The 26,701-nt window shown below is 38.7% G+C and overlaps 1 protein-coding gene across 2 annotated transcripts in view; it reads right to left on the bottom strand.

Annotated features, from left to right (window-relative positions):
* The window catches only part of phex (phosphate regulating endopeptidase homolog, X-linked), a 37,276-nt gene extending 11,882 nt beyond the window's left edge, over window positions 1–25,394 (bottom strand). The window contains exons 1-12 of one of the 2 annotated variants that reach the window (XM_051681905.1): window positions 24,932–25,394; window positions 14,606–14,662; window positions 14,254–14,415; window positions 13,548–13,631; window positions 13,194–13,420; window positions 12,915–12,983; window positions 12,187–12,303; window positions 11,973–12,056; window positions 11,399–11,541; window positions 10,913–11,006; window positions 747–875; window positions 9–110 (exon numbers count right to left, since the gene is read on the bottom strand). In XM_051681905.1, coding sequence (XP_051537865.1) covers window positions 9–110; window positions 747–875; window positions 10,913–11,006; window positions 11,399–11,541; window positions 11,973–12,056; window positions 12,187–12,303; window positions 12,915–12,983; window positions 13,194–13,420; window positions 13,548–13,631; window positions 14,254–14,415; window positions 14,606–14,662; window positions 24,932–25,055 — 1,392 coding nt within the window. In that variant the 5' untranslated portion in view covers window positions 25,056–25,394. The remainder of the gene's footprint in view (window positions 1–8; window positions 111–746; window positions 876–10,912; window positions 11,007–11,398; window positions 11,542–11,972; window positions 12,057–12,186; window positions 12,304–12,914; window positions 12,984–13,193; window positions 13,421–13,547; window positions 13,632–14,253; window positions 14,416–14,605; window positions 14,663–24,931) is intronic. The other variant, XM_051681906.1, reaches the window with a different exon arrangement.
* Between the last annotated feature and the right edge of the window lie 1,307 nt (window positions 25,395–26,701).

Here is a 26,701-nt window from a genome sequence, read left to right as displayed (position 1 = left end):
TGGCACACCTTTTCTGTTGCTTTTCTCTTTGTTTCTTCATCCATCCAGTCATTCTCCTTCTCAAGCATGTCAATAAATGCCCACTGAACACCATCTATAAGTTCTTCCATCTTCACAAATGGTACATTCATCAGATAAGCACGCAGTAAAATGTGATCTAGTGTTTTATTCTGTTCTTTGTAATTAGTGCCACTAGACGGCAACAAAAACTAAGAAATTTAAATACAATGTTTTAATCAAAAGAACCAATGAGTCAATGAATGAACCATTACACAAACAAATGGATAGTCAAATTTGTACGGGATAATGTGAAGTACGTCATTATTGCAAAATAAACCCTTCATGATCAGGTCTTGTATGTACAATAATGACCAGCTGACTATAAATTAAAAACTTATTAAATGGCTACTTACCAAATAGATAAATAAATGGAAATTAAATAATGATTTGAGTTAAAAGTATTTTTTGTGAGAAAAAAACACACTAAAGAATGATACTAGAGACATGAAACTAGCACAGCCACGTAGCCACGACATCATTGCTTGGGACAACTGTCAAATATACAGTTTAGCACTCTTTATACTAAAGTATGTCCACATACTACCCTGTTTGATTTGTTTTATTTTTTTACATTCCAGTCATGATTTTTAAAGTATTTCAATTAAATATTCCAGGGAGCCAAGTGAATATCTGATTAAATTTATACACAAAATGAATATTTGAACAAATGAATAAATAAGTCATACCATGTGTTTTTTGTCCTCCTGAAAGTGCTTATCGACAAACAGCCTACCGGTGGCGTAGATAAGTGTGTTTTCTACGTAATTTACACACTTGTCCCAACGAGGCGTCAAAGAGGTGGTGCCTGTGGTCACCTGAGGAAGAAAGTATGCATTTGACCCCAGTGTAACATTGATACATTAAAGGTTTGCTCATGTGTTCACAATAATACAAGGGCATTTTTTGCCCCCATATTTAAAATTTTGGGAGCATTTTTGTCATTTTTTTGATAACATCAACTCAGTGTTGTAGAATTGGGGGAGACGGGGGGCACACGTCCCCCCAATGCTCCCCCCAACCATGCATCTGGCCTTGTTTATATATTTGTATCAACGCTGAAAATACTTTAGTATGAGATACCTTGCATTTGCGTGTCTGTGAGTCTGTCATATTGAGACAAAAAACTGAAGTCCCCCCTCCATTGTGCGAGTTGGTATCGCCCAACCAGACAGCAGTGTCACGTGGTAGGGGCAGTGGTAGCTCAGCGGTTAAGGCTCTGGGTTACTGATCAGAAGGTCGGGGGTTCAAGCCCCAGCACCGCCAAGATGCCACTGTTGGGCCCTTGAGCAAGGCCCTTGACCCTATCTGCTCCAGGGGCGCCGTATCATGGCTGACCCTGCACTCTGACCCCAGCCTAGCTGGGATATGTGAAAAAGAAGAATTTCACTGTATATGTGCAAAATGTATAATGTGTGATAAATAAAGAAAATTATAATTATAATTAGTACCCGTTACTTTTCTCAGCGCTGGCCAGGATGCATAAACTCACAGTCGTTTATTATTATAAAACTCACAAGTCAGTCAGTGGCTGACAACATGCAATTTCGGTCTGTAGGTCTGTTACCCACACAAAACGTTTGTATGAATTTAGAAAACATGAAATATACAGTTGTGCTCAAAAGTTTGCATACCTTGGCAGAAATTGTGAAATTTTGCCATTGATTTGGAAAATATGACTGATCATGCAAAAAAACTGTCTTTTATTTAAGGATAGTGATCAGATGAAGCCATTTATTATCACATAGTTGTTTGGCTCCTTTTTAAATCATAATGGTAACAAAAATCACCCAAATGGCCCTGATCAAAAGTTTACATACCCTTGAATCTTTGGCCTTGTTACAGACACACAAGGTGACACACTCAGGTTTAAATGGCAATTAAAGGTTAATTTCCCACACCTGTGCCTTTTTAAATTGCAATTAGTGTCTGTGTATAAATAGTCAATGAGTTTGTTAGCTCTCACGTGGATGCACTGAGCAGGCTAGATACTGAGCCATGGGGAGCAGAAAAGAACTGTCAAAAGACCTGCGTAACAAGGTAATGGAACTTTATAAGATGGAAAAGGATATAAAAAGATATCCAAAGCCTTGAAAATGCCAGTCAGCACTGTTCAATCACTTATTAAGAAGTGGAAAATTCGGAGATCTCTTGATACCAAGCCAAAGTCAGGTAGACCAAGAAAGATTTCAGCCATAACTGCCAGAAGAATTGTTCGGGATACAAAGAAAAACCCACAGGTAACCTCAGGAGAAATACAGGCTGCTCTGGAAAAAGATGGTGTGGTTGTTTCAAGGAGCACAATATGATGATACTTGAACAAAAATGAGCTGCATGGTCGAGTTGCCAGAAAGAAGCCTTTACTGTGCCAATGCCACAAAAAAGCCCAGTTACAATATGCCCGATAACACCTTGACATGCCTCACAGCTTCTGGCACACTGTAATTTGGAGTGACGAGACCAAAATAGAGCTTTATCGTCACAACCATAAGCGCTATGTTTGGAGAGGGGTCAACAAGGCCTATATTGAAAAGAAAACCATCAGCACTGTGAAGCATGGTGGTGGCTCACTGATGTTTTGGGGGTGTGTGAGTTCTAAAGGCACGGGGAATCTTGTAAAAATGTATGGCAAGATGAATGCAGCATGTTATCAGAAAATACTGGCAGACAATTTGCGTTCTTCTGCACGAAAGCTGCGCATGGGACGCACTTGGACTTTCCAGCACGACAATGACCCTAAGCACAAGGCCAAGATGACCCTCCAGTGGTTACAGCAGAAAAAGTTGAAGGTTCTGGAGTGGCCATCACAGTCTCCTGACCTTAATATCATCGAGCCACTCTGGGGAGATCTCAAACGTGCAGTTCATGCAAGACGACCAAAGACTTTGCATGATCTGGAGGCATTTTGCCAAAACGAATGGGCAGCTATACCACCTGCAAGAATTTGGGGCCTCGTAGACAACTATTACAAAAGACTGCACGCTGTCATTGATGCTATAGGGGTCAATACACAGTATTAAGAACTAAGGGTATGCAGACTTTTGATCAGGGGTCATTTCATTTTTTTCTTTGTTGCCATGTTTTGTTTTATGATTGTGCCATTCTGTTATAACCTAAAGCTGAATATGAATCCCATAAGAAATAAAAGAAATGTGTTTTGCCTGCTCACTCATGTTTTCTTTAAAAATGGTACATATATTACCAATTCTCCAAGGGTATGCAAACTTTTGAGCACAACTGTATCACATGAGTCATATGTGGAGTCAATGAAGATATTAAAGGTGTCCATATAAATGATCAGTTGTTTTTCATGGTGAGGAAAGCAGATAAGCATTTCAGATGAGCAGGTAAGAATTGTAACGTTCTGAAAGGGTATATTGTTTCTGAAACATTAACCCTAATGCTTTTTCTGAATGTTTGATATGATACAGTGTATACATATTTAAGAGTATGCATTGAATTAGGGATGCCATGATTATACGGTTTTACTATTAACCGTGATTAAATATATCACAGTTAATTTAACCATAAGAATTTAGAATACACGGTTAAAAACCGTGAAATGCTTTATTTACACGTGCAAAATTATTATATATAATGTCTAAATATATATAATATAAAATTGTTTTTTGTAAGATTTTGTAAACCTAAATGGGTAAACTCTTGTGCCTGTGTCGGAAGTGGAGCTGTTGCTATGGTTATGGAGGGTGGCCGCGTGGTGTTTTAATGGCCAGGTGTCGCGAACTGAACGTGAACTTTCAATTCACGTGAAACTGAAGCTTAAACACACGAATTCCAAAATATAACAGAGGAATTTGATCTACCAGACTCATATCCATCAAAAAAGCGACTTAAATCGGCTGTTTGGCAGCATTTAAACGACTGTCTGAAGATGATGGGTGTAATACAAGCTGACAGAATTCCTAGAAAGATACACATCCTACAAATGGGACAGGATGCTCCACTAGTCGTCCAACAACAAGCTAGTAAGTTTAATATTTTTAGCTGTGGTGATTTTAAAGGGATGAATTAAAGATGCCACTTTTTGTAATGTTTAAGCGTGCTGACAGTGTGTGGTGCATTGCGTGTAGTTACCATCAGCGAGTAAACTTGAAGAGTTGCTTCTTAAATCGTCCTCATTATTTCAAGCATTGCTTCTGTACAAGTTCACCGCATTCAACAATAAATGTCAATTTTAGTCATGATCAGACTTTAAATTGCCTGCTGTAAGCAATGTTCCCATTATTATGCATAGTCCAAAGGTTTATTTATGAGATGCTGTGGACCGTATTTTAATAGCGACTGTTGACGATTCTTTAAGTTGGGGTGTCTGACAGACAACAAATTGCTTTAATAAACTGATGCAGAAGAAATGCAGAAAAAAAAAATGGTTTAATGCCGTGAACTACATGTTGCGCACCCACAATAATCTTACATTTATGCACTTTTGAAGCACTCTGTTTACACTTAAGCACATCACTGAGCTCGGGATGTGCATAAGCGGTGTCGTGCCCTAGATTGGAGTGGCTATTATTACCTCTTTTTTTATGTATGTGTGTGCATTTATCAGTTTTCTTATTATAGGTCTTCCCTTAGCGTCCACATATCCCCCAGAAATACATCCACTTAGATGTTCAGTTGTTATATGATATGAATTTTTTGCATCAGTGCTGTTGCATAATAAGAAAATGTGCAAATAATCGTAAAACCGGTTAACCGCAATTTTTTTCTCAGATGGTAATCTAACTGTCAAAGTCTCACACAGCGGCATCCCTACATCAGGGACTAAAAACGGTGCAAGGAACGGAAACAGAAAACGAATGAAATTTTTAGCAGAACTTAAACGAAAACTGGAACAAAGTGATTTTCAATGAGTGAAACATTTATTTTTAAATACTGGTAACCGGTTAATTTTGTTCGGATAATTTTTTCATGAAACTAAATGCCAAAGGGTTAATCACAGTAAATCTTTGGAACTACACCATTTCATGTTGCCCAAAAAAAATTAAACATGTGCTTTGATACTGAAGAAAACTGCTGCATCACACATTTCTTTGCCTAATTCCCCATTGTGGATGTCACATTCTCTAGATGAAGACCTTTTTAACAACAACATTTGGTCCCCATCAATGTTCAAACCAAATCTACGCCATTGCTTCAAATTTTGTTCCATTCTCAGCACTGCATCTCTTTTTTTTTTCTTTTTTCTTTTTTTTTTTTTAAGTAAGGACACATTCGGTGTAAACAGTCCCTTATGGAAAAAAAATTGCTTTATTCTAAAAATAGTCAGAGTCTATTTAAAAGAGACAGAACGCTTCCATTAAAATGAATGGGAGAAATTGGAATGCCGAACGGTCAACGGATATAGAAAATGAAGTTCCGCTTTACAGGTAAAAGAGTCATACACCTTTTAGATGCACTTAGTCCACTCGGCAGACATCTTTGGAACACTTCTGGGCAACTGTTTTTTTTTTTGTTTTTTTTTGGATGCAAGTGGCATACAACTACAGCTCCTATCTTCTTGAATAGGGAAAGATGGAAATCTCCAAAACGTTTGTCAAGATTACAATCAAATATCATATTTCAAATCAGCAGTAAAATCTGACAATCATGGTATCATAAATTGTGCATCTTTAGATCAGATCATGCAAAAAAAAAAAAAAAAAAAAAAGAGAGAATTTTTTTCAGACTGGTCCCACGAATGCGCATGTGTGTTTTAGAATTACTGGACATACAATGTCTATATCAAAAAGTAATTGCCTTTTTTAACCTGTAAGGCAAGACTTCCTTTTCTAAACCCACCATGTTGGGTATTCTTCTAATTTTAATACAAGTGGTCCATCTCAGGCTAAATAGTCTCTGGTTTTATCTCAATAATCCCCTATAATTGGAGGCTTTCATTCGTGAATGTTGCTGCGGCTTTGCCGGCGTGGAGTGGACCATCGGAACCTTAGTTCCCTGTGCCGTGGACTGTAGCCGGTTTGTGATGTACCGCCAATCAATATGGTACTGATCAATGCCAGATTGTTGGTAAATAAGACTTTTATTCTTAACAATTTTTTCACCTCGCGTGGTCTGGATATATGTGTGACTGAGACTTGGCTAAATGTAGGGGATTCTAGCCCCTTCTTGGAACTGGTGCCGCAAGACTATCATTTTATCAACTCTCCTCGGATCACAGGACGGGGCGGAGGGTTAGCCACTATTTTCAAAAACAAGTTTCTCATTCGCACCCTGCCGACTGAAGTTTATCATAGTTTTGAACTGCAGCTGTTTTTAATGGACTCTACAAATCCAATGGTTGTTGCTGTGATTTATCGTCCACCAAAACTCAATAGGAAATTTTGTGATGAATTTGCGGACTTTTTAGGGAGTATTGTACCAAACCATGACAGAATTTTACTACTTGGAGATTTTAATATTCATGTGTATTGTTTATCTAATCCATTATCCAAGGAGTTTTTAAGTCTTATTCATTCATTTAACTTTGAACAACTGGTGAAAGGCCCTACGCATATACAGGGCCATACTTTAGATCTGGTTTTATCCCATGGCCTATCTGTTAATGATATTGACATCTGTGATTTTAACTTTTCTGATCACAAGCCTGTTATTTTGAATGTCTATCTTCCTGTCCAAACAGCTAAATCCTTTGTTCGTTGGTCTCGGATGATCTGCCTTACTACTCAGGGGTTGTTTTCTGAGGTGTTCAGATGCTTGCAAATTGTTATCCTTGAACTCTTGACTATCTTACCTTAATTCAGTCTGTTTAAATATTCTCTGCTCAGTTGCCCCACTGAAGTCTAAATATGTGAAAACGAAGTCAGATCCCTGGTTGAATAATACTGTCCGCTCGCTCAGACAGATTTGTAGGAGAGCCGAACGAAAATGGAAGAAAGATAAATTGTAGGTTTCCTATGAAATTCTTAGGTATGCTCTTTCTAACTTTCAGAAAGCGGTGAGGGATGCAAGGAATAAATATGTTTTAATGTGAAAGTTTTCTTACATTTTTTGTTGTTAAGACTGCAAATTCAACAATGTTCCTCCTTATCAGACTGCTACTGATTCACCTATTTGTGAAGCTGTTTGGAAGGAGTTTGCTTTACAATACTATTGGTCAGGTAAAGTCTACTACCTCCCCTCATGATATTATTCCTACACATTTTCTTAAACAGATTGTTGATACTGTTGGGCCTCATGTATTCAGATAGAAGACAAAGGCAGGCCTAACACAGTCGTAAAAACCTAACTCAAGCCCCCACATTCCAAGTCGTAAATCTTACTGATAATAATCACGTCAAAATCAAACAAAGGGAGTCCAAAACAGACTACAAATCCCATGAAGCCTTGCTCACTAAAGGATCGAACTCTCAACTCCTATTGGATGAGGCACACAACAGAACGTCCCTCAAACATGACATCATCAGGAGTTGAAATACCTCTAAAATGCTTTCGGGATTTGCTTCCAGCAACTTTGTTTGCAGCGTGTGGACGCAGCTCTTCGCTGCTCTCAGGTGCAACCTCGTGGCACAAGGAAGTAATGTCCGACTTGAAACTGTGGCCATACAATCTCCATCTCGCTGGATGAGTTGAGATTACTCTGTGTTCAACCGAACACTCTAACGGATCCGAAGGAGACCGCCGAGCAATTCGCATCTTCATCTGTTTGCCTACAGAAGTGAAGAGATTAAAGATTTCTCTTCCATCTTCAATCAAGTCGACATTTCTGAGTTCTCCGCTAGCCCGCCGAGAATCAACAGCCGTACCGCCTGCCAACAATCAACAACCGTACCGCCCGCCGACAGAGCGAGGAAACGGCCTCCCGTCATCACCCGAGCCTCAAGGAACCAGGTCAGAGTTAAAGGACGGAGGAAAACACATTCTACCTGTGTCCTCCTGCGATTCAAGTAAGAGGTTTACGTCTGGGCAGAGATAGAATATTATAGTGTGTTATTCTTGTGTACCAAGGTTTTTGCTTGTACAGTTTACGGACTGCCATGTCCGCTCATTATTAATACTCAGGGTATTAATTATCACAAATTTGTTTTGCTGTATTGTGGTCCAACCAAATTGGATTGTTGTGCAATTTCGCCATCGCGGGTGAGACAGCAACTGTGTTCATCCATTAAAGAGTCAAATAACGCGGGACTTTTACGAGCCATCCACCGCGTCTCTGAGTGATAAACTAACAGCTGCTTTCTCTCCCACTATCGTGAAATCGGCTTTAGGGCTGTCACTTCATTCTCTCTCTCTCTCGTACTAACCACACACACACACGCACACACACACACACACACTGTCACACACACACCTTATGTGTTATAGGATTATTTTTATTTCCATATCTAATCATGTCACTGTTTAGTTTGTAGTTGTAAGTCGGAAGTTTACTGACTGCATTGTATTAATTATTAATTGATATTACTGCATAAATAAACTTTCTTTATATTACAAAGAAGTGTTTTGGTTTGTTTTACATACGCCTGTGTCATGCTGATAGGATGTCAGTGCTCGGATTCAAACCTTCATTCACTGTTTTTTTTTTTTTCCGAAAATCGATATTCTTCGGATGTCGATTTTCCTAAGAAAATAATCTAATATTGAGACTGTTTTACTATTTGGTTATTAGGCCCTGATTTCAGGGTGGTGCCCCGTCAATGTTAATCCTTATTAATATTCTATTGATTTTTGATAATTGATAATTATCTTTGATGATTGTTGAATTTGAATGATCAATAAGCTAGTGTTAATTTTAATTAATGTTTCATCGATGTTAACAATTAACGATTATCTTTGATAATTGTTGATTTAAAGGATTAAAAAAAACTAACATTGATTCTCATCAATGTTCTATTGATTTTAATAATTAATAATTATCTTTGATAATTATTAATTATTGCTAATAACCAAACTTGCTCCTAAACGTAGCACACTACATTTACTGGAGCGCCATATGAGGTTTTAATGAGTTAGATTTAATTAATTAATTTAAATATTAATTAATAACTAAAGAAATAATTATTAATTATTTCTGATAGTAACACTGATCTAAACAACTAGTAAAGCCCTACAATTATGTTGGGCCTAGCATTCTTTCCATCATAAACAAATGTCTTATTACAGGAACTGTACCTGATTGCTTTAAACATGCAACAGTTGTGCCCTGTCTCAAAAAACCAAATCTTGAACCCACTGTCTTAGCTCATTTTAGACCTATATCAATTTTAGACCTTTTTATGCAACTGTAAGCATTTTTGAGCACCTCAATTTTTGAAACATTTCAGTCTAGAGCTCGTCACAGTATGGAAACTGCCCTGCTCCGAGTCCTAAATAACATCTATCTATCTACTGATACTGGCGACTCTGTGATTCTCATACTTTTAGATCTCACCGCAGCATTTGATACGGTTAATCATTCTATTCTTATTACTCGTTTGGAGCACTGCGTGGGAATGCAGGGCAACGTTCTCAGTTGGTTTAAATCATATTTGACCAACAGGAGATTCTCGATTAGCATTGCAAATTTGAATTCTTCTTCAGCTCATCTTACCTATGGAGTGCCGCAGGGCTCCATTCTTGCTCCGGTTTTATTTTCTCTTTACATGCTTCCTATTTGTGCCATATTTAAGAGACATGGGGTGTCATTTCATTGTTATGCCGACAATACCCAAATCTACTTGCCATTGAAACTAGGAGACCCACAAGCTCTTGAACCACTTTTGGCTTGCCTAAAAGATATAACATCATGGCTGTCTTCCAACCTTTTGCACTTAAATGAGAGTAAGACTGAGATTATTATATTTGGACCTGCACATACTAAATCAAATCCAAAATTTAACTTGGATCAATTTGCACTTCATATCAAACCGCATGTAAAAATTCTGGGCTTTTTACTGGATAGCGAGCTCAAACTCGATAAGCAGATTAATGTGGTTATTAGAGGAAGTTTCTTTCAACTCAGGCTTCTAGCTAAGGTAAAGCCCTTCTTGTCTTTTAATAATTTTCAAATAGTGATTAATGTTTTTATCTCCTCACGTCTGGATTACTGTGATTCTCTTTACACTCTTTACAATTAGTCCAGAATGCTGCAGCCAGACTTTTGAAGGGTACACGGAAGCATGAACATGTCACTCTGATTCTTGCTTCACTTTACTGGCCACCGGTCCGCTACAGAGTTGACTTTAAAATACTTCTAATGGTTTATAAATCTTTGAACAACTTAGCTCCTTCCTACGTCATGGAGCTTCTATCTGCTCATAATCCATCCAGAGCTCTTAGATCATCTGACCAAGCGTTGCTATCGGTTCCTAGATCTAGATTGAAGCATAGAGGTGATCGTTTCGCCGTAGCTGGCCCTAAGCTATGGAATAGTCAACCTCTACACATTAGACTGCTCCTTTTTAAATTTGAGTTAAAAACCTATCTTTGCTCTCTGGCTTTTGACCATTCGTAATGACACTCCCTAAACTTGTTATATGTTTTCATCTTTATTCTTCTTTTATTGTTATTTTTATTTTTATTTTCTTACTATACTATTGTTATTACTAGCATTTTTACTTTAGGGGTTTTATTTACTGCTGTAAAGCACTTTGGTCAACTTACATTGTTTTTAATGGTGCTATACAAATAAATATGACATTGACATTGACATTAATCATGGCTGACTGCAAAAAGCACATTTTTACAATGACATCTTTAACTGAGAAAGATTGTTTTGCGTTATGCTGCGTCTACACCACTAGGTGTCAGCGCAACATAAAGACAAATTTTTACTGAGTGCACCTTTAATGCAAATATGTTTAATTAATCATTGCGAAGACTGTGGAGGGTTTAAATTAGAAGGTGGTACACTGACCCGAGCAAAGTCTAGGAATCTGTAGAGAAAGCGTCGACTCAAGGTGGTGATTCGGGAGAAAACTGATCTCCATATGACGTAATTGGCAACCGTCCTGGGGCAAGAATGAAAAAAAAAGAAAAGAAAAAACAGTTCAAAAACAAGATTTCTTGTCTGAGAAATATAATTTTGTATAACATTAATATATGCCTAGAATTATTTGACTGTGTAAAGAATCTGCCTTTAAAAACATCATACTGATCGATTTATATACTATGGTCCGTTTTCTTATATCCCTGGTTGTGTTAAATAATAAAAGCAGGTAGCAAGTACAACTAACTGAATTACAAGGTAATCGTGAGTCTGTTATTGACCAGAGCAGGTAATAAAAAATTAATAGAACAGACAGGATACATCCAGAACACACAAACACAGTGACACACGCATATTGACACTGTCCAGGCAAGCAGAAGTAGAGGATTCATTGGGGTATGGTTGTCTGGGTACCTGGTTTCTGTGGCATTGATGAGTTTGAAGAGGTCTTTCAAGTACTGAGGAGCACGTACAATCACCTGCTCTGAAGAGGAGATTTTCATGTCTGGGTACAGCTCAGTGTTAATCACTGCTCTGACAAAACCCAGCCAGTTAAACTAAAGACAGGGAAAGAAAATGAATTACAGAGAGATGATCACATGGCCTAATAAAAGTTGTAAGAAGTGTGTGCATAAATATAACAGAGCATGTTGCATTAAAGTGATAGTTCACCTAAACATGCTAATTCTGTCATTTTTTACTCTCATGTTGTTCCAAACCCATATGACTTACTTTTTTTCAGTGGAACACAAAGGGACATATTAGGCAAAATATTGGGAACCTACAGTCTCTGTCACCATTCACTTTCATTGCATCTTTTTTTTTCAATGCAATGAAAGTGAATGGTGACTGAACCAGTCATTCTGCCTAACATCTCTTTTTCATGCAAATAGAAAGTCATAGTGGTCTAGAACAACATGAAGGAATTCACATTTTGGGTGAACTATCCATTTTATAACTGTATTTTTATGAATAATAATGTGCTTACTTCCGGAATATAGCGCTGCAGTTTAGACAAACTGTATTTGTTGTACATGTTTTCACTGGTGCGGTTTTCTAAGGGAATCACTATCTAAACACACACACACACACACTCCACTGAAACATCAAGTGCCTGGACAGCATTATTTTCTTCTTCAATGCCAATAATTTGAAGGAATTTGGTCACTGCAGTGTGAGTTTTTCAGTGTTTAGCCACTTACCTGTGCAAGTTTTATTTCAAAATCAAGTACTTGTTTCATCTGTGCTTCAGCTGCCTGCTCACTGGCTCCCAGCATGACAGAAATATCCACCATCAACCTCAAAAGTGCCTCTCGATACTGCAGGGAAATTCACAGAGAGACACAAAGGTTCTATTGGTTTAACAAGGGCTGTCTGTTACTGCATCTCATAATCAGTGTTGGGTAAGTTACTCTAAAAAAGTAATTAATTACTAACTACTAATTACATCTTCTACAGTGTAATTAGATCACTGTAATAATTACTCTGTCTGAAAAGTAACTGCGTTACTTATTACTACTTACTTTCTTAAATCATCAACCTCGACCCGATGAAAAATACAAGCATAGACATGAAACTGTTCTTTTAATTCTTTCAAATAAATCATATAAAATCAAATAAATTATTCATGAACTGGCCAAAGAATTTAAGGGGGCAGTGTTAAATTAGAAAATATATATTTTAACATTAGACTTTTAATTTAGATTTTAAATTACTATTGTTTTATATAGAATTGTTCTATAGTCTATACAGTATTTAACACAATTACATCAGAAGTAACTGTAGTTTAATTACTGAAAAATTAAGAGTAATCCCTTAACTTTTTTCAATGAAAAAGTAATTTAATTACAGTAATTAATTACTTAGTAATGCATTACACCCGACACTGCTCTTAATGTACTGTACAGTATATGCTAACAAATATGTTTACCATTTGAGCCTCAGCTGTGTTAGTGATATAGTCCTCTCTGGATGACAGCGACAAAGAGGCCTGATCCAACTAGTATAAAACAGAGTATAACAAATAATTCCCAGAATAGTTCAAATCATTTATCACATTTATTTTAAAAAAGCACACTATTAGTCAGACTTATCTGTGTCTTAAGGCCTAGTGAGCAGACTTGCTATTTACTGCCAACTTGGGCAGCTGTCTACATTAACAGATTTCTACCAGAAATGGAACCTTATAAATGACTGATCTGAGTGTCACCTTGATGATGTACTGATTTGAATTCTTGTCGTCATAAGAAACAAAGAGGCGTATGAGGACGGACTTGCTGTGCTGGTTGCGTATCTCAGCCAATGTCTTCAGCAGGTCAAACTGAGACTCCTCCCACTGCGAGGAAGAACCCAACGCCTCCCCTAGAACCGGCCAGCGGAATTCCTTCTGCTTTAGATTCTTTAGCAGAGGCTTTGCATCTAGAATCTCCAGGGCAGCTGTCATGATAGATGGAGCAAAGGGGAGATAAAGAAGTGGAGGCAGTTATGATGAAATCAGAAGATTAACTATCAGTAAATTTAAAAAAGACTAGTATGAAATGGTAAAGAGCTCTTCAGTTCTTACTTTCATTCATGCAGGAAATGTAGAGGACTTTGGCCTTCTTCACTGCCTCAATGTCTTTATCTCCAATGGGCTGCTCTAACAACTCTGTGACACAAAGATTCCAGATTAAAGAAATAGTTCACCTAAAAATAAATATTCTGTCATCATTTACTCACTCTTAGGTTTTTCCAAACCTGTTTTATTTGCTTCTCCTGTGGAATTCAAAAGGAGATATTTTGCAGAATCTTTCCACAGTGTGAAAGTGAATGGGGACATGGCTGTCAAGCACAATATACGCATCATTATAATAGTCCACACGACTCGTTCACTATATTCCAAGTCTTCTGATGCCATATGATAGCATTATGTGAGGAACAAGCTAAAATTTAAATAGTTATTTGCTAAAAATCCTTCCCTCTGCCATAGCTCTCAAATTTCATTTGCATTTATTCAAATATGCCACATCAAGACACAAAGCATCAGATGCATTACGTTTTGATGCGAACATATTTGAATGCATATGAAATCGAATGATATTTTTGTCATTTTTGGTGGTCAACCTCATTCTGCAAAATAACTAATTTGGTGTTCCATGGAAGATATAAACTTGTATGGGTTTAGAACAACATGAAATGAGTAAATGATGACTGAATGTTCATTTTTGGTTGAACCATTCCTCACTAGAAGTGCACAGGTATTTATTTCCGAATCATGTGGATCAGCGCACCTCTCAACTTGAGGTCCACATTCTGTCGGAGCCATGGGTAAATCCCATAGCTAGAAGAATCCTCTGGAATGGGGTTTTCCCGGAGCCAGCCTCCGCATGCATACTGGAAGAAGTCATCACATGGTTCTACAGACTGGTCCATCTTACTAAGAATAGAGCTGGCTAAAGCAGACATAAAAACAATCATCATCATGGTCATCTCAAACTCTACATAAGTAGACACAATAACAGCTTCTCAACTCTCTTTCTTAAAGGGCAGTTTGCCTCACTTTTCTGAATGATAATGACAGCGAGCTTTTATGTTCAAGGTAAGTGTGAGTGAGTTCAGGAAGAATTACTTGACAAGTTTTACCTGCTTCAATACAGTGTGGGGTAAGGCAGTATTCTTCATTGCTTGTTTTTTGTGACACTACAAGGGAAGAGAAAGATAACTCTGTCAAGTGGATGCACCGGAACACTAGATAACTATGGCCTGAAATGACCACCACACACATGCATGCACACACACATATTTGCTCAGCTATCTAAATGAGGACATCCTGTACTATAGACTTCTATTTTTTTTAAGCTAACAATAATTACTATAAACTTACCCTAACCCACACCCTTAACCTAACCGAAAACATTTTGCATATTGCATTATTTAATTTATTTATGGATCGTTTTTCTAAAGAGGACATCCCAAAATGTCACCATTGTCCAATTTCGCTCACTTCTGGGAACAAATGTGTCCCCAAACTATAGCTAAGTACACGCACACACACTGTTCCCACTGTGCTCAGGTTCCAGCTGTCCAGGTCTGGAAGACACTGAAAAAAATAAATAAATAAATAAAAAAAAAACGTAGCACTTGCTTTACTACACACATACAAAACAAACAAGCCATTAAAGGGATAATCTACCCATAAATACAAATTCTGTCATCATCAACTCACCCTTATGTTGCTACTAACCTATATGATTTGTGCCGTAATAGCACAAGAAAAGCTCTGATTTTCAGAAGTTGTAAATATTCAGTGAAAAATGACTTGAATTTCGGTTGTTTCTCACACAAAGATCTCTCTAATGGCTTCAGAAGATGTGGAATATAGCACTTGAGTTGTATGGACTACTTTTATATTGCATTTTTGGAGCTTGAAAGACACCTCCCTCAATCACTGTATTGAAAAAAGCAGCTTGGATTTTCTGAAAAAGATCTGTTTGCGAAAGATCTTAATGTCACAGTTGTTTCATTATTGTAACAATTTTGTGTTCCACTGAAGAAAGTGATACCTGTTTTGAAAGAAACGAGGATGAGTAAATGATAACAGAACTTACATTTTTGGGTGAACTATTTCTTTATAGCTGCAAACCTTCAATTACAGTATACTGTACTCTGCAGCAAACTGAGCTAATGCAGGAAAACAATTATCACTTTGCACAGTACATGTGCGTAATATCCATTTTACGCAATATAAACTTGACAGCATAAGCTCTCCATGCACAGGTCAGTGAAGCCGTGTGAATTTGAAAAGAAAATTTGAAAAGTGCGAGTCAGCTGTTGTAAAAGATGGACAAAATGGCATTCCAGAGGCCCAGTTTATGGTGGGGCCCCTCTCTAACTGTCATATGGAAGAAAAGTTGCTCCATATTGATTGGATCAGGGTGGACCAACACAAACAAATGCAAAAGTGCCATCTGATAAAGCTTCTCAGACAACTACAAGACACCTCTGACAGAGCAAGAAAGAAGGCCCAGGATCCACCTCGCTATTGGAAGGGACTTCTCATAGGTCCATGGATGGTTTCTTATCACCACATCTCAAAGGAATATTCCATGTTCAATTCAAGTTAAGCTCAATCGACACCATTTGTGGCATAATGTTGATTACCACAAAAAATTGTTTCAGCTTGCCCCAAAAATCTGTTAAGAGGGATGACGTATGCTCGTTGGTAATGTCACACGTCATGTGGAGGATGAGTGAGGAAGCGCGTCATTGTTTACATTATTTTTTTTTATTATTATTATTATTTGAAAATGATTTTTTAAATTTTTTTATTTTATATTGTTTTTAAATTGTTTTGGACTGTTTTGGTTTGTGAACAGCACAAGTTTCTCTTGTAAACAATGACGCGCTTCCTGACTCCTCCTCCACGTGACGCGTGACCTTACCGAAGAGCTTACGTCATCCCTCTCATGAGCTCATGTCACAGAGATGTACAGAAGCGAACATTTGTAGTTAAAAAGTGTATAAGTATTGTTTTGTTACTAAAAATAATCAATCGTTTGTGTTAAGAAGAACTTTATTTGTCGACTGGAGTCGTGTGGATTATTTTGATGCACTCTAAATATGCATTTTGGACCGTCAAAAAATGGAGTACATTCACTTGCATTGTTTAGAGGAGGAGGCCTGAAATTAAATCCTAAAAGTCTTAAATTCTGTTTTGATGAAGAAAGAAACTCAGATACATCTTGGATGGCCTGAGGGTGAGTAAATTATAAGCAAATTTTCATTTTTGGGTGAACTATTCCTTTAAACATCTCAGCAATGACAGACAGTGTCTGAACCTTCCAGCCCTTTTAGCACTGCAGCCGTCCACAAAGGACCCCATGTATTAACAGGCATTGCCTGGTCCTCACAGTTCCTTCAACATTGGAGCCCACTCTACAAAGGAACCTGTGACAACTTTATCACCTGACTAGTTGCAAACCCGTATTCCAAGGACCCTCTTGGTACTTTGTGGCTACGACTGTTGGAGCACAAACCTGCACCCTTCCAACTGCATGCAACCTGCATAATCAGTGGAGAACATCTCTGCCACTGGACTGATCACCCGACTGTGTAGAATGTAAATATAACTTACTTAAACCTCTTTCTAGAAACCTTAGCATTAGTTTATACCTGCAACTTATGACTGTCAAACTTGCTTAGATAATGTGTATCTGAAGTCAGTGTATAAATAGTCTGATTATTTGTATAATGATAAATAAGCATTTATTGTTTACAACTGACGGTTTTCTTATAAGATGTAAGATACTACATAATTCTCTTTTATTGGTTTATTCAACTCAAAAGCATTGCATTTCTTTATCCGTTCTGTTTTTATTCCATTTATAGCTTTCACGTTTTTGAGTATTCCCTTACCTGGTTTTTAGATATTACTCATAAGTACCCATGGTTGGGGAATAACAACACGTGTAACAGTATTAGGCATTTCAAATGCTAAATATTAGTAACTGTATTCCACTACAGTTACAATTTAAACCGTTGGTAATCTGACAGGAACCAGGCTTGAACTTGGGTCTCTGGTGGGGAAAATGACATTTATATCACTGAGCAGATGTTTAAACCCAGAAGGGAAGACAGAAACATCACGTGAAGTATCCAAAAGGTTTAAGAAAAATATAGAAGGTAAATCCAATTAGTAGAATACCAAAATACAAAATCCACAAAGGTAAGAGTAAATCCAACAGGTGTAATCCACGAGAGCAAACAAAAAAAAGAAAAAAAAAATAAAAAATTATACACAATGCAAGGTACAATCAAAGGCAAAAGATTCACTTGGGAATAAAGCAGTGAACATTCAAACACCAAGAGAAAAGACAGAGAACCCAGTCAATTTAAATACACAATGGTAACAAGACACAGGTGAGGCACATGACACAATTAGCAAAATGGCAGGAAGAAAGGGGAGAAAAAGGAACAGAACAAAACGTATACTGAGGTCATCTAGTGGCCAAAACAAGAATAACAATAGTTCAAAAGATGACATAATCAGAATACAGTTACATTCAACTTTGCAGACTTTGCAGATTATTGACATTTGTTTAATTTAATATTTAGTCTATTTAGTTGGAAAAAATGTATCCATATAAATAATGCAATCTAAAGAGTATTTGAACAGCGGTGAAACACTTTCTTATGATGTGTTACATTAATACGAGCAGACAGAGAAGGAAGTTTGAAGTAAGTTTTGAGCAGCAGAAATAAAAATAAACCTTGTTTAAATTGTCATGTGAACATTTAGCTTTATGCTAGAGCTAAAATGGCTAGAAATAGCATTAGTAGAAAGCTAAATGTACACATTGTTGCAAGGCACGATCATATTTTTTAATTAAAATAATCCACCTTAGATCATATGTTTTTTTCCTCTAGTAAGACCTTTAATATTAGGGAAAACATTTTTATTCTTGATGAGAATTTTTGTATTGTTTTCCTGTAAAAATATCTAAAAATCCTTAAAACAAGATCAGTTTGCTTTATCTTGTTTTAGAAGCAACACTGCATAAGTTATTTAGTTTTTTCAGAGAATGTATTTCTAACATGCGTATTTTGTCTTACTGTATGGACAGATTTTTTTACAGTCAAAACAAGTGAAAAAACCTACCAGTGCTGAAGAAGTAATCCAAAGTATTTCGATTACGTTACTGACCTTAATGACCTGACAGTAATCTAATGGAATATGTTACAAATTACATTTTATAGCATGTATTCTGTAATCTGTAGTGGAATAAATTTTAAAAGTAACCCTGTTAGTTCCACATATTCATTCATTATTAACAATCTACGATGGCACCGCGGATGGCCACCACGGTGTGGAGCTCTCCAGTTCTTTTGCTGTTTTTGTTTGTTTGTCCTGTGTTTAGTAATGTCTATTTGATCAGTTTCACCAGAGACAAACTGTTAAATATTCGGCAGCAAACATCAGATAAATTTTTTACCGGTATATGATTATTCTGACATTTTGTTGGACATTTTAGTCAGAGGAGCTGCGGTGCTGTGCAAGTGCTCTAAAAGACGCAGGCGAGGGAAGCGAGCCAGCCCTCTGTTCAAACTTCGTCAATGCGGCTTCCGAACCGCACTGCCAAGCATACATTTAGCGAATCTCCTAACAAAACTGACAAACTACTTCTCCTAACCAGTACAAAATAAGGACTTTGCTAACTCTGCTGCTCTGTGCTTCATGGAAACCTGGCTGAGTAAAACCATTCCAGACAGAGTGTTAAATCTGCCGGGCTTTCAGCTGTTCAGAGCGGATCGCATCACGGAGTTATTGGGGAAAACGGGAGGTGGTGGAAAATGCTTTTACATCAATTCAAGTTGGTGTACAAATGTAACAGCATTGAAGAAGATATGCTTCCCTAATTTAGAAGTGCTCTTCCTCAACAGTAAGCCTTTCTACTCGCCGTGGGAGTTTTCCTAGTTTATTCTGGTGAGTGTTTACATTCCTCCACAAGCATGCGTGAACGCAGCGCTGCAACAGCTTGTTGACCACATCACAGATACGGAGCAACAACACACAGACTCACTTATTATTATTCTTGGGGATTTTAACAGAGCAAATCTCACATGTGAACTGCCCAAATACAAACAGCACATTACATGCCCAGCCAGAGACAGAAATATACTGGATCACTGTTACACTACATTAAAAGAATGCATATCGCTCTGTCCCTAGAGCAGCTTTGGGACTCTCTGCTCACTGTTTGGTTCATCTTCTTCCAACCTATAGGCAGAAACTAAAATCAGCTAAACCTGTAGTAAAGACTGTAAAGAATTTGGACCAATGAAGCAGAGCTGGAACTACAAGCCTGTTTTGACTGCACTAATTGGAGTGTTTTTGAAGTTGCAGCCACCGACCTGGACGAGCTCACAGATACTGTGACATCATATATCAGTTTCTGTGAGGACATGTGCATTCCTACTTGGACTTATTTAACATATAGCAATGACAAACCATGGTTTACAACAAAACTCAGGCAGCTTCATCAGGCCAAAGAGGATGCTTACAGAAGTGGGGATAAAATCTTGTATAATCAGGCCAAAAACACACTGAAAGAAGCTACTCTGAAAAGCTGGAAAACAAGTTTTCAGCTAACGACCCTGCATCAATGTGGAATGGCCTGAAAGACATTACCAGCTATAAGACACCATCCCCAACACTGTAGGGAATCAACAACTGGCTGACGACCTGAATGTGTTTTACTGTAGATTTGAAAAGCCCAGTCTCATACCCCACATCCGCTCTGACCTTCACTTCACACAGACACCAACACCTCCTGCACCCCCCTGCTATTCAACCTGAACTTAAGATCTGTGAAGAGGATGTGTGCTGGGTCTTCTGGAAATAGAAGACAAGGAAAGCACAGGGCCCAGAGGGTGTTTCACCCACTTCTTCACACAGATCTACAACACATAACTGGAGCACTGTGAAGTTCCCAGCTGCTTCAAATGCTCCACTGTCATCCTTGTCCCAAAGAAACCCAAGATTGCAGGACTTAATGCCTACAGACCTGTCACCCTGATGTCTGTGGTCATGAAGTCATTTGAGAGTCTGGTGTTGGCCCACCTGAAAGACATAACTGGGCACTTTCTGGATACCCTGCAATTTGCTAACAGGTCGGTGGATGTTGCAGTCAATATGGGACTGCATTACATACTGCAACATCTAGATAGACCAGGGACTTATGCAAGGATCCTATTTGTGGACTTCAGTTTGGCTTTCAACACCATCATCCCTGCTCTCCTATGAAATAAATTAACCCAGCTCTCGGTTCCCACCTTTATCTGTCAGTGGATCACCAGCTTTCTGACAGATAGGCAGCAGTTAGTGAGACTGGGGAAATTTAATTCCAGCACATGTACAATCAGCAATGGTGCCCCCCCAGGGATGTGTGCTCTCCCCACTACTCTTCTCCCTGTACACAAACGACTGCACTGCCAAGGACCCCTATGTCAAGCTCCTGAAGTTTGCAGATGACACTACAGTCATCGGCCTCATCCAAGATGATGACGAGTCTGCTTACAGAAGGGAGGTTGAACGGCTGGCTCACTGGTGCAGTCAAAACAACCTGGAGCTGAACACACTCAAAACAGTGGAGATGATTGTGGACTTTAGGAGGAACACCCCAGCATCGACCTCGCTCACCATTCTAAACAGCACTGTGGCAGCAGTGAAGTCTGAAGAACTGTACACCTCCAGTGTGAGGAAAAGGGCTGGAAAAATCACTTTGGACCCCATTCACCCAGCACACTAGCTTTTTGAACTGTTGCCCTCTGGCTGGCGCTACAGAGCACTGAGCACCAGAACAGTCAAGCACAACAACAGTTTCTTCCCTCAGGCCATTCACCTTATGAACAGTTAAAACTCCATTGTGGCAATACAGTCATGTGCATATTCAACTATTCATTCATATTTATATTTCATTTATATTTATTTGACATATCCTAACTCTTCTGCACAATACATTAAATCACCTTGCACATAACTGTATATAACATATTTGAACAACAATATTATTGCCCTACTGTAGTTTCCTTTATATATGTTGTATCTTATTTTTATTCTTTTTTCACTGTTTACATATATATGTTTTTATGTATATTTCAAATGTTTGTATGTATATGTTGTACAGTGCATCCGGAAAGTATTCACAGCGCTTCACTTTTCCACATTTTGTTATATTACAGCCTTATTCCAAAATGGATTAAATTCATTATTTTCCTCAAAATTCTACAAACAATACCCCATAATGACTACGTGAAAGAAGTTTGTTTGAAATCTTTGCAAATGTATTAAAAATAAAAAAAAATAAAAAAAATCACATGTACATAAGTATTCACAGCCTTTGCTCAATACTTTGTTGAAGCACCTTTGGCACCAATTACAGCCTCAAGTTTTTTTGAGTATGATGCTACAAGCTTGGCACACCTATTTTTTGGCAGTTTCTTCCATTCTTCTTTGCAGGACCTCTCAAGCTCCATCAGGTTGGATGGGGAGCGTCGATGCACAGCCATTTTCAGATCTCTCCAGAGATGTTCAATCAGGTTCAAGTCTGGGCTCTGGCTGGGCCACTCAAGGACATTCATAGAGTTGTCCCGTAGCCACTCCTTTGTTATCTTGGCTGTGTGCTTAGGGTCGTTGTCCTGTTGGAAGATGAACCTTCACCCCAGTCTGAGGTCCAGAGTGCTCTGGAGCAGGTTTTCATCAAGGATGTCTCTGTACATTGCTGCATTTATCTTTCCCTCGATCCTGACTAGTCTCCCAGTTCCTGCCGCTGAAAATCATCCCCACAGCATGATGCTGCCACCACCATGCTTCACTGTAGGGATGCTATTGGCCAGGTGATGAGTGGTGCCTGGTTTCCTTCAGACATGACGCTTGCCATTCAGGCCAAAGAGTTCAATCTTTGTTTCTCATGGTCTGAGAGTCCTTCAGGTGCCTTTTGGCAAACTCCAGGCGGGCTGTCATGTGCCTTTTACTGAGGAGTGGCTTCTGCCTGGCCAACCTACCATACAGGCCTGATTGGTGGAGTGCTGCAGAGATGGTTGTTCTTCTGGAAGGTTCTCCTCTCTCCACAGAGAAATGCTGGAACTCTGTCAGAGTGACCATCGGGTTCTCGGTCACCTCCCTGACTAAGGCCCTTCTCCCCCGATCGCTCAGTTTGGCCATGCAGCCAGCGCAAAGAAGAGTCCTGGTGGTTCCAAACTTCTTCCATTTACGGATGATGGAGGCTACTGTGCTCATTGGGACCTTCAGTGCTGCAGAAATTTTTCTTTACCCTTCCCCAGATCTGTGCCTTGATACAATCCTGTCTCAGAGGTCTACAGACAATTCCTTGGACTTCATGGCTTGGTTTGTGCTCTGACATGCACTGTTAACTGTGGGACCTTAAATAGACAGGTGTGTGCCTTTCCAAGTCATGTCCAATCAACTGAATTTACCACAGGTGGACTCCAATCAAGTTGTAGAAACATCTCAAGGATGATCAGTGGAAACAGGATGCACCTGAGCTCAATTATGAGTGGCATGGCAAAGGCTGTGATTACTTACGTACATGTGATTTTTTTTCGTTTTTTATTTTTAATACATTTGCAAATATTTCAAACAAATTTCTTTCATGTTGTCATTATGGGGTACTGTTTGTAGAATTTTGAGGAAAATAATGAATTTAATCCATTTTGGAATAAGGCTGTAACATAACAAAATGTGGAAAAAGTGAAGCGCTGTGAATACTTTCCAGATGCACTGTATATGTATATTTTTTTTGTATTCTCTTTGCACTGGAAGCTTCTGTCACCATGACAAATTCCCTGTGTGTGTAAGGATACTTGGCAATAAAGCTCATTCTGATTCTGATTAATAGCATTCAGTAGTGATGTTTACTCTTGTATATCTTGTGTTAATAAAATTGTGCCTTCCTTATGTTGATAATCAGAGGCTCTACTAGTTAACAAGAATCTCACAAATCCTTCAGATAAGTCAGATGACAAACTCCCTCTAAATTACATATTTTCTAATTCATTGAACTGTCCTCTCGGCTTGTTCATACACTGTTCTGTTTATCATTAAGGTGAAATTCCTTAGCTGGTGCCCCAAAGTAAACCGAGGGAGGGGCTATCTGACACTCACACACAAACCTAAGTGATGCGTGATCAAAAATCATCACATAATTGGGTAACCGTGTGAAGATCACTACACAGCACAAAACTTTGTGTGCTTGTGTTGCCTATGTTTTGAAATGGGATAATTAAGCATTGCTTTTAGATGCCTGTGTTTATGGTTCAGTTCACAAGTGGACAGCAGATGACCACAGCAGGGTCCAGCACCCGGCCCAGTGGGACTGAGCCTCATTATTCCCAGAACCTGCAGATATGTGTGTGTGACTGAATTATGTAAACACAGAAATGTGCATAATTACACTCTCGTCTCACCACAAATATGCAGGCAGCCAAATGAGAACAATAAGAACATCAGTTATAACCAGAATAACCCTAAACCCTCCTCTATCCTAAAATACTTCCACACACTCATACAGAATTCATAAGACCAGCAGCTCATGCTGTCTTGTGTCCCATGAGAGTTGTGGTCATTCATATCCTTTTCTTTACTTCTTTGATTGTCTCTTAAAAAAAAAAAAAAAAAAAAAAAAAAAAAGAGTAGAATTTCCAAAAAACAAAATTATGTCATCATTTACTCATCCTCATGTCCTTATACAAAGCTATTGTATGGCTTCAGAAGACTTGGAATATAGTGCACAAGTTGAACAGACTACTTTTATGGTACTTTTTGAGTTTTACATACAGCCACTAGTCACAATATCCTTCCATTGTATAGCAAAGAGCAGTGTAAAAATTCTTCACAACATCACATTTTGTGTTCCATGGAAGAAAGAAAATGACCATGTTTTATTTTTGGGTGAATTATCCCTCTAAACACACTTTCAGTTCCAAACTTACACATTCCCAAACTGACACAGCGTGTGATCATAGCCCTCTTGCCTCAAAACGTTAAAGACACATATACCGTATACTTCCTAACCAGGACTCTTACTTAGACCAGCTCTGTGCTAATTACAGCCTTCAAAGACAGGCTATGCGTGTAATAGTATACATGCCTAAAATAATCTCACACACAAACACAAATCTAAACACAGTTCAACTAACAGAACATAGTAGACGGAATCCTACCACTTCATTATCTATCTATCTATTTGTCTGTCTGTCTAATTTGCATACCAAAAGATTGTAAAGTCAGGTAAAAATTAATTTGACATCGATAGATGGATAGACACACAGACAGATGAAAATACATAATTTGATTTGTGATTAAATGTAGACTTAAGTTGTGCTTGCAGTGATGTGCCATATACAGCATGTTAATAGTAAAGTAGGTGAATTCAATGCCTGTTTACTCACCCGTGATGACAGCTATCAATAGTGCGAGACAAATACAAACACACACTGCCAGGGTGACTTTCAGGAGAGTGTTGGGGCCCGCGCTTGGTTTGGTTCCTCCTCTCCCCAGTCTCTCCATTTCCATTCTGCCACTAAACTGAGTGCGTTCTCTCTCTTTCTATCCCTCTCTCTACTCTCTCCCCTGCTAACTGTGCACTGTTTTCACCCCTGGCTGGCCTGGAGAACTGCGCTTTAGGTCCTGATCAAGGATCAGTGTCCTATCTGTGGAACCTGTGGATTGCTGTGGGACCATGCAGAGGTGATCTCAACTCACAGGCCTCAGATCAGCAGCGGATACACTCTATGGAGATCAACAGCTCAATGCAAGTCAAAACGAACCAAAGCTCGATTATGCTTTACTTGATAAAGAGAGTCCTGGACTATGAGAGAGGATGGGAGAGAGAAAAAATAGGCAAGGAGGGAGGGGAAAGACAAAGTGAGAGAGAGAGAGAGAAAGAGAGGAATACCAAGAGTAGGAGGAACGGTCCTCCAGCTGGAGCACCTTACAAACAACCCTAATTATATAGCATCCTGAAGGAAGGGCGGGATGATTCTACCAGCATGTGTGTGTGGATCTACTGAGATGTAGTCTGTATTTATGCTGCAGGTGTGTGTTTCTGACTCTACACACCTGCCCACTCAGCACTAAGTTTGAGAAGATGAGCCCAATAATTAAATGTAGACACTTCCCTATATATTCCCTAAATGTCAGAGCCCAAATCATAAAATAGAATGAGGAACACACACTATGTAATTATGAGATGCGTCTGTGCAAGAAACACAATCTTCTGAAGACACAAAGTTTCCTAGACAATGTATATGAGGGTTTATTTCTGATATTTGCTTACAGTCTAATTAAAACTTACTGAGCACTTTATTAGGAACACCTGTACACCTACTTATTCATGCGATTATATAATCTGCCAATGGTGTGGCAGCAGTGCAATGCATAAAATCATGCAGATACAGGTCAGGACCTTCAGTTAATGTTTACATCAACCATCAGAATGGGGTAAAAATGTGATCTCAGTGATTTCGACTGTGGCATGATTGTTGGTGTCAGACGGGCTGGTTTGAGTATTTCTGTAACTGCTGATCTCCTGCGATTTTCACACAAAACAGTCTCTAGGGTTTACTCAGAATGGTGCCAAAAATGTTGCCCAGGGTTGAGCCTGGTCAGTACCTGGATGGGAGATCTCCTGGGGGAAACTGAGGTTGCTGCTGGAAGAAGAAGTAGGGAGGCGAGCAGGGGGTGCTCACCCTGCAGTCTGTGTGGGTCCTAATGACCCAGTATAGTGACGGGGTCCCTATACTGTAAAAAGGCACCATCCTTAGGACTAGGGGGTAACCCCGGTGTCCTGGACAAATTCCCCCTGTTGGCCCTCATAAATCATGGCCTCCTAATAATACCCCATACATTAATTGGCTCTATAACTCTACTCTCCACCAACAGCTGGTGTGTAGTGAGCGCACTGGCACACTATGGCTGCCATCACATCATCCAGGTGGATGCTGCACACTGGTGGTAGTTAAGGAGAGTCCCCTGTTCACTGTGTATAGCGCTTTGAGTGTAGTGTTAGAAAAGCACTATATAAATGAAACATTCATTCATTCATTCATTCAAAAACAAAAAACATCCATTGAGCGGCAGTTTTGCAGATGGAAACACTTTGTTGATGAGAGAGGAAAACAAAGAATGGCCAGACTGGTTCGAGCTGACAGAAAGACTAC

This window comes from Myxocyprinus asiaticus, chromosome 41, assembly GCF_019703515.2.
Source record: "Myxocyprinus asiaticus isolate MX2 ecotype Aquarium Trade chromosome 41, UBuf_Myxa_2, whole genome shotgun sequence".
Lineage (NCBI taxonomy): Eukaryota > Metazoa > Chordata > Actinopteri > Cypriniformes > Catostomidae > Myxocyprinus > Myxocyprinus asiaticus.
The sequence above is the reverse complement of the archived record's forward strand: the minus strand, read 5'-3'. Positions and strand labels throughout refer to the sequence as shown.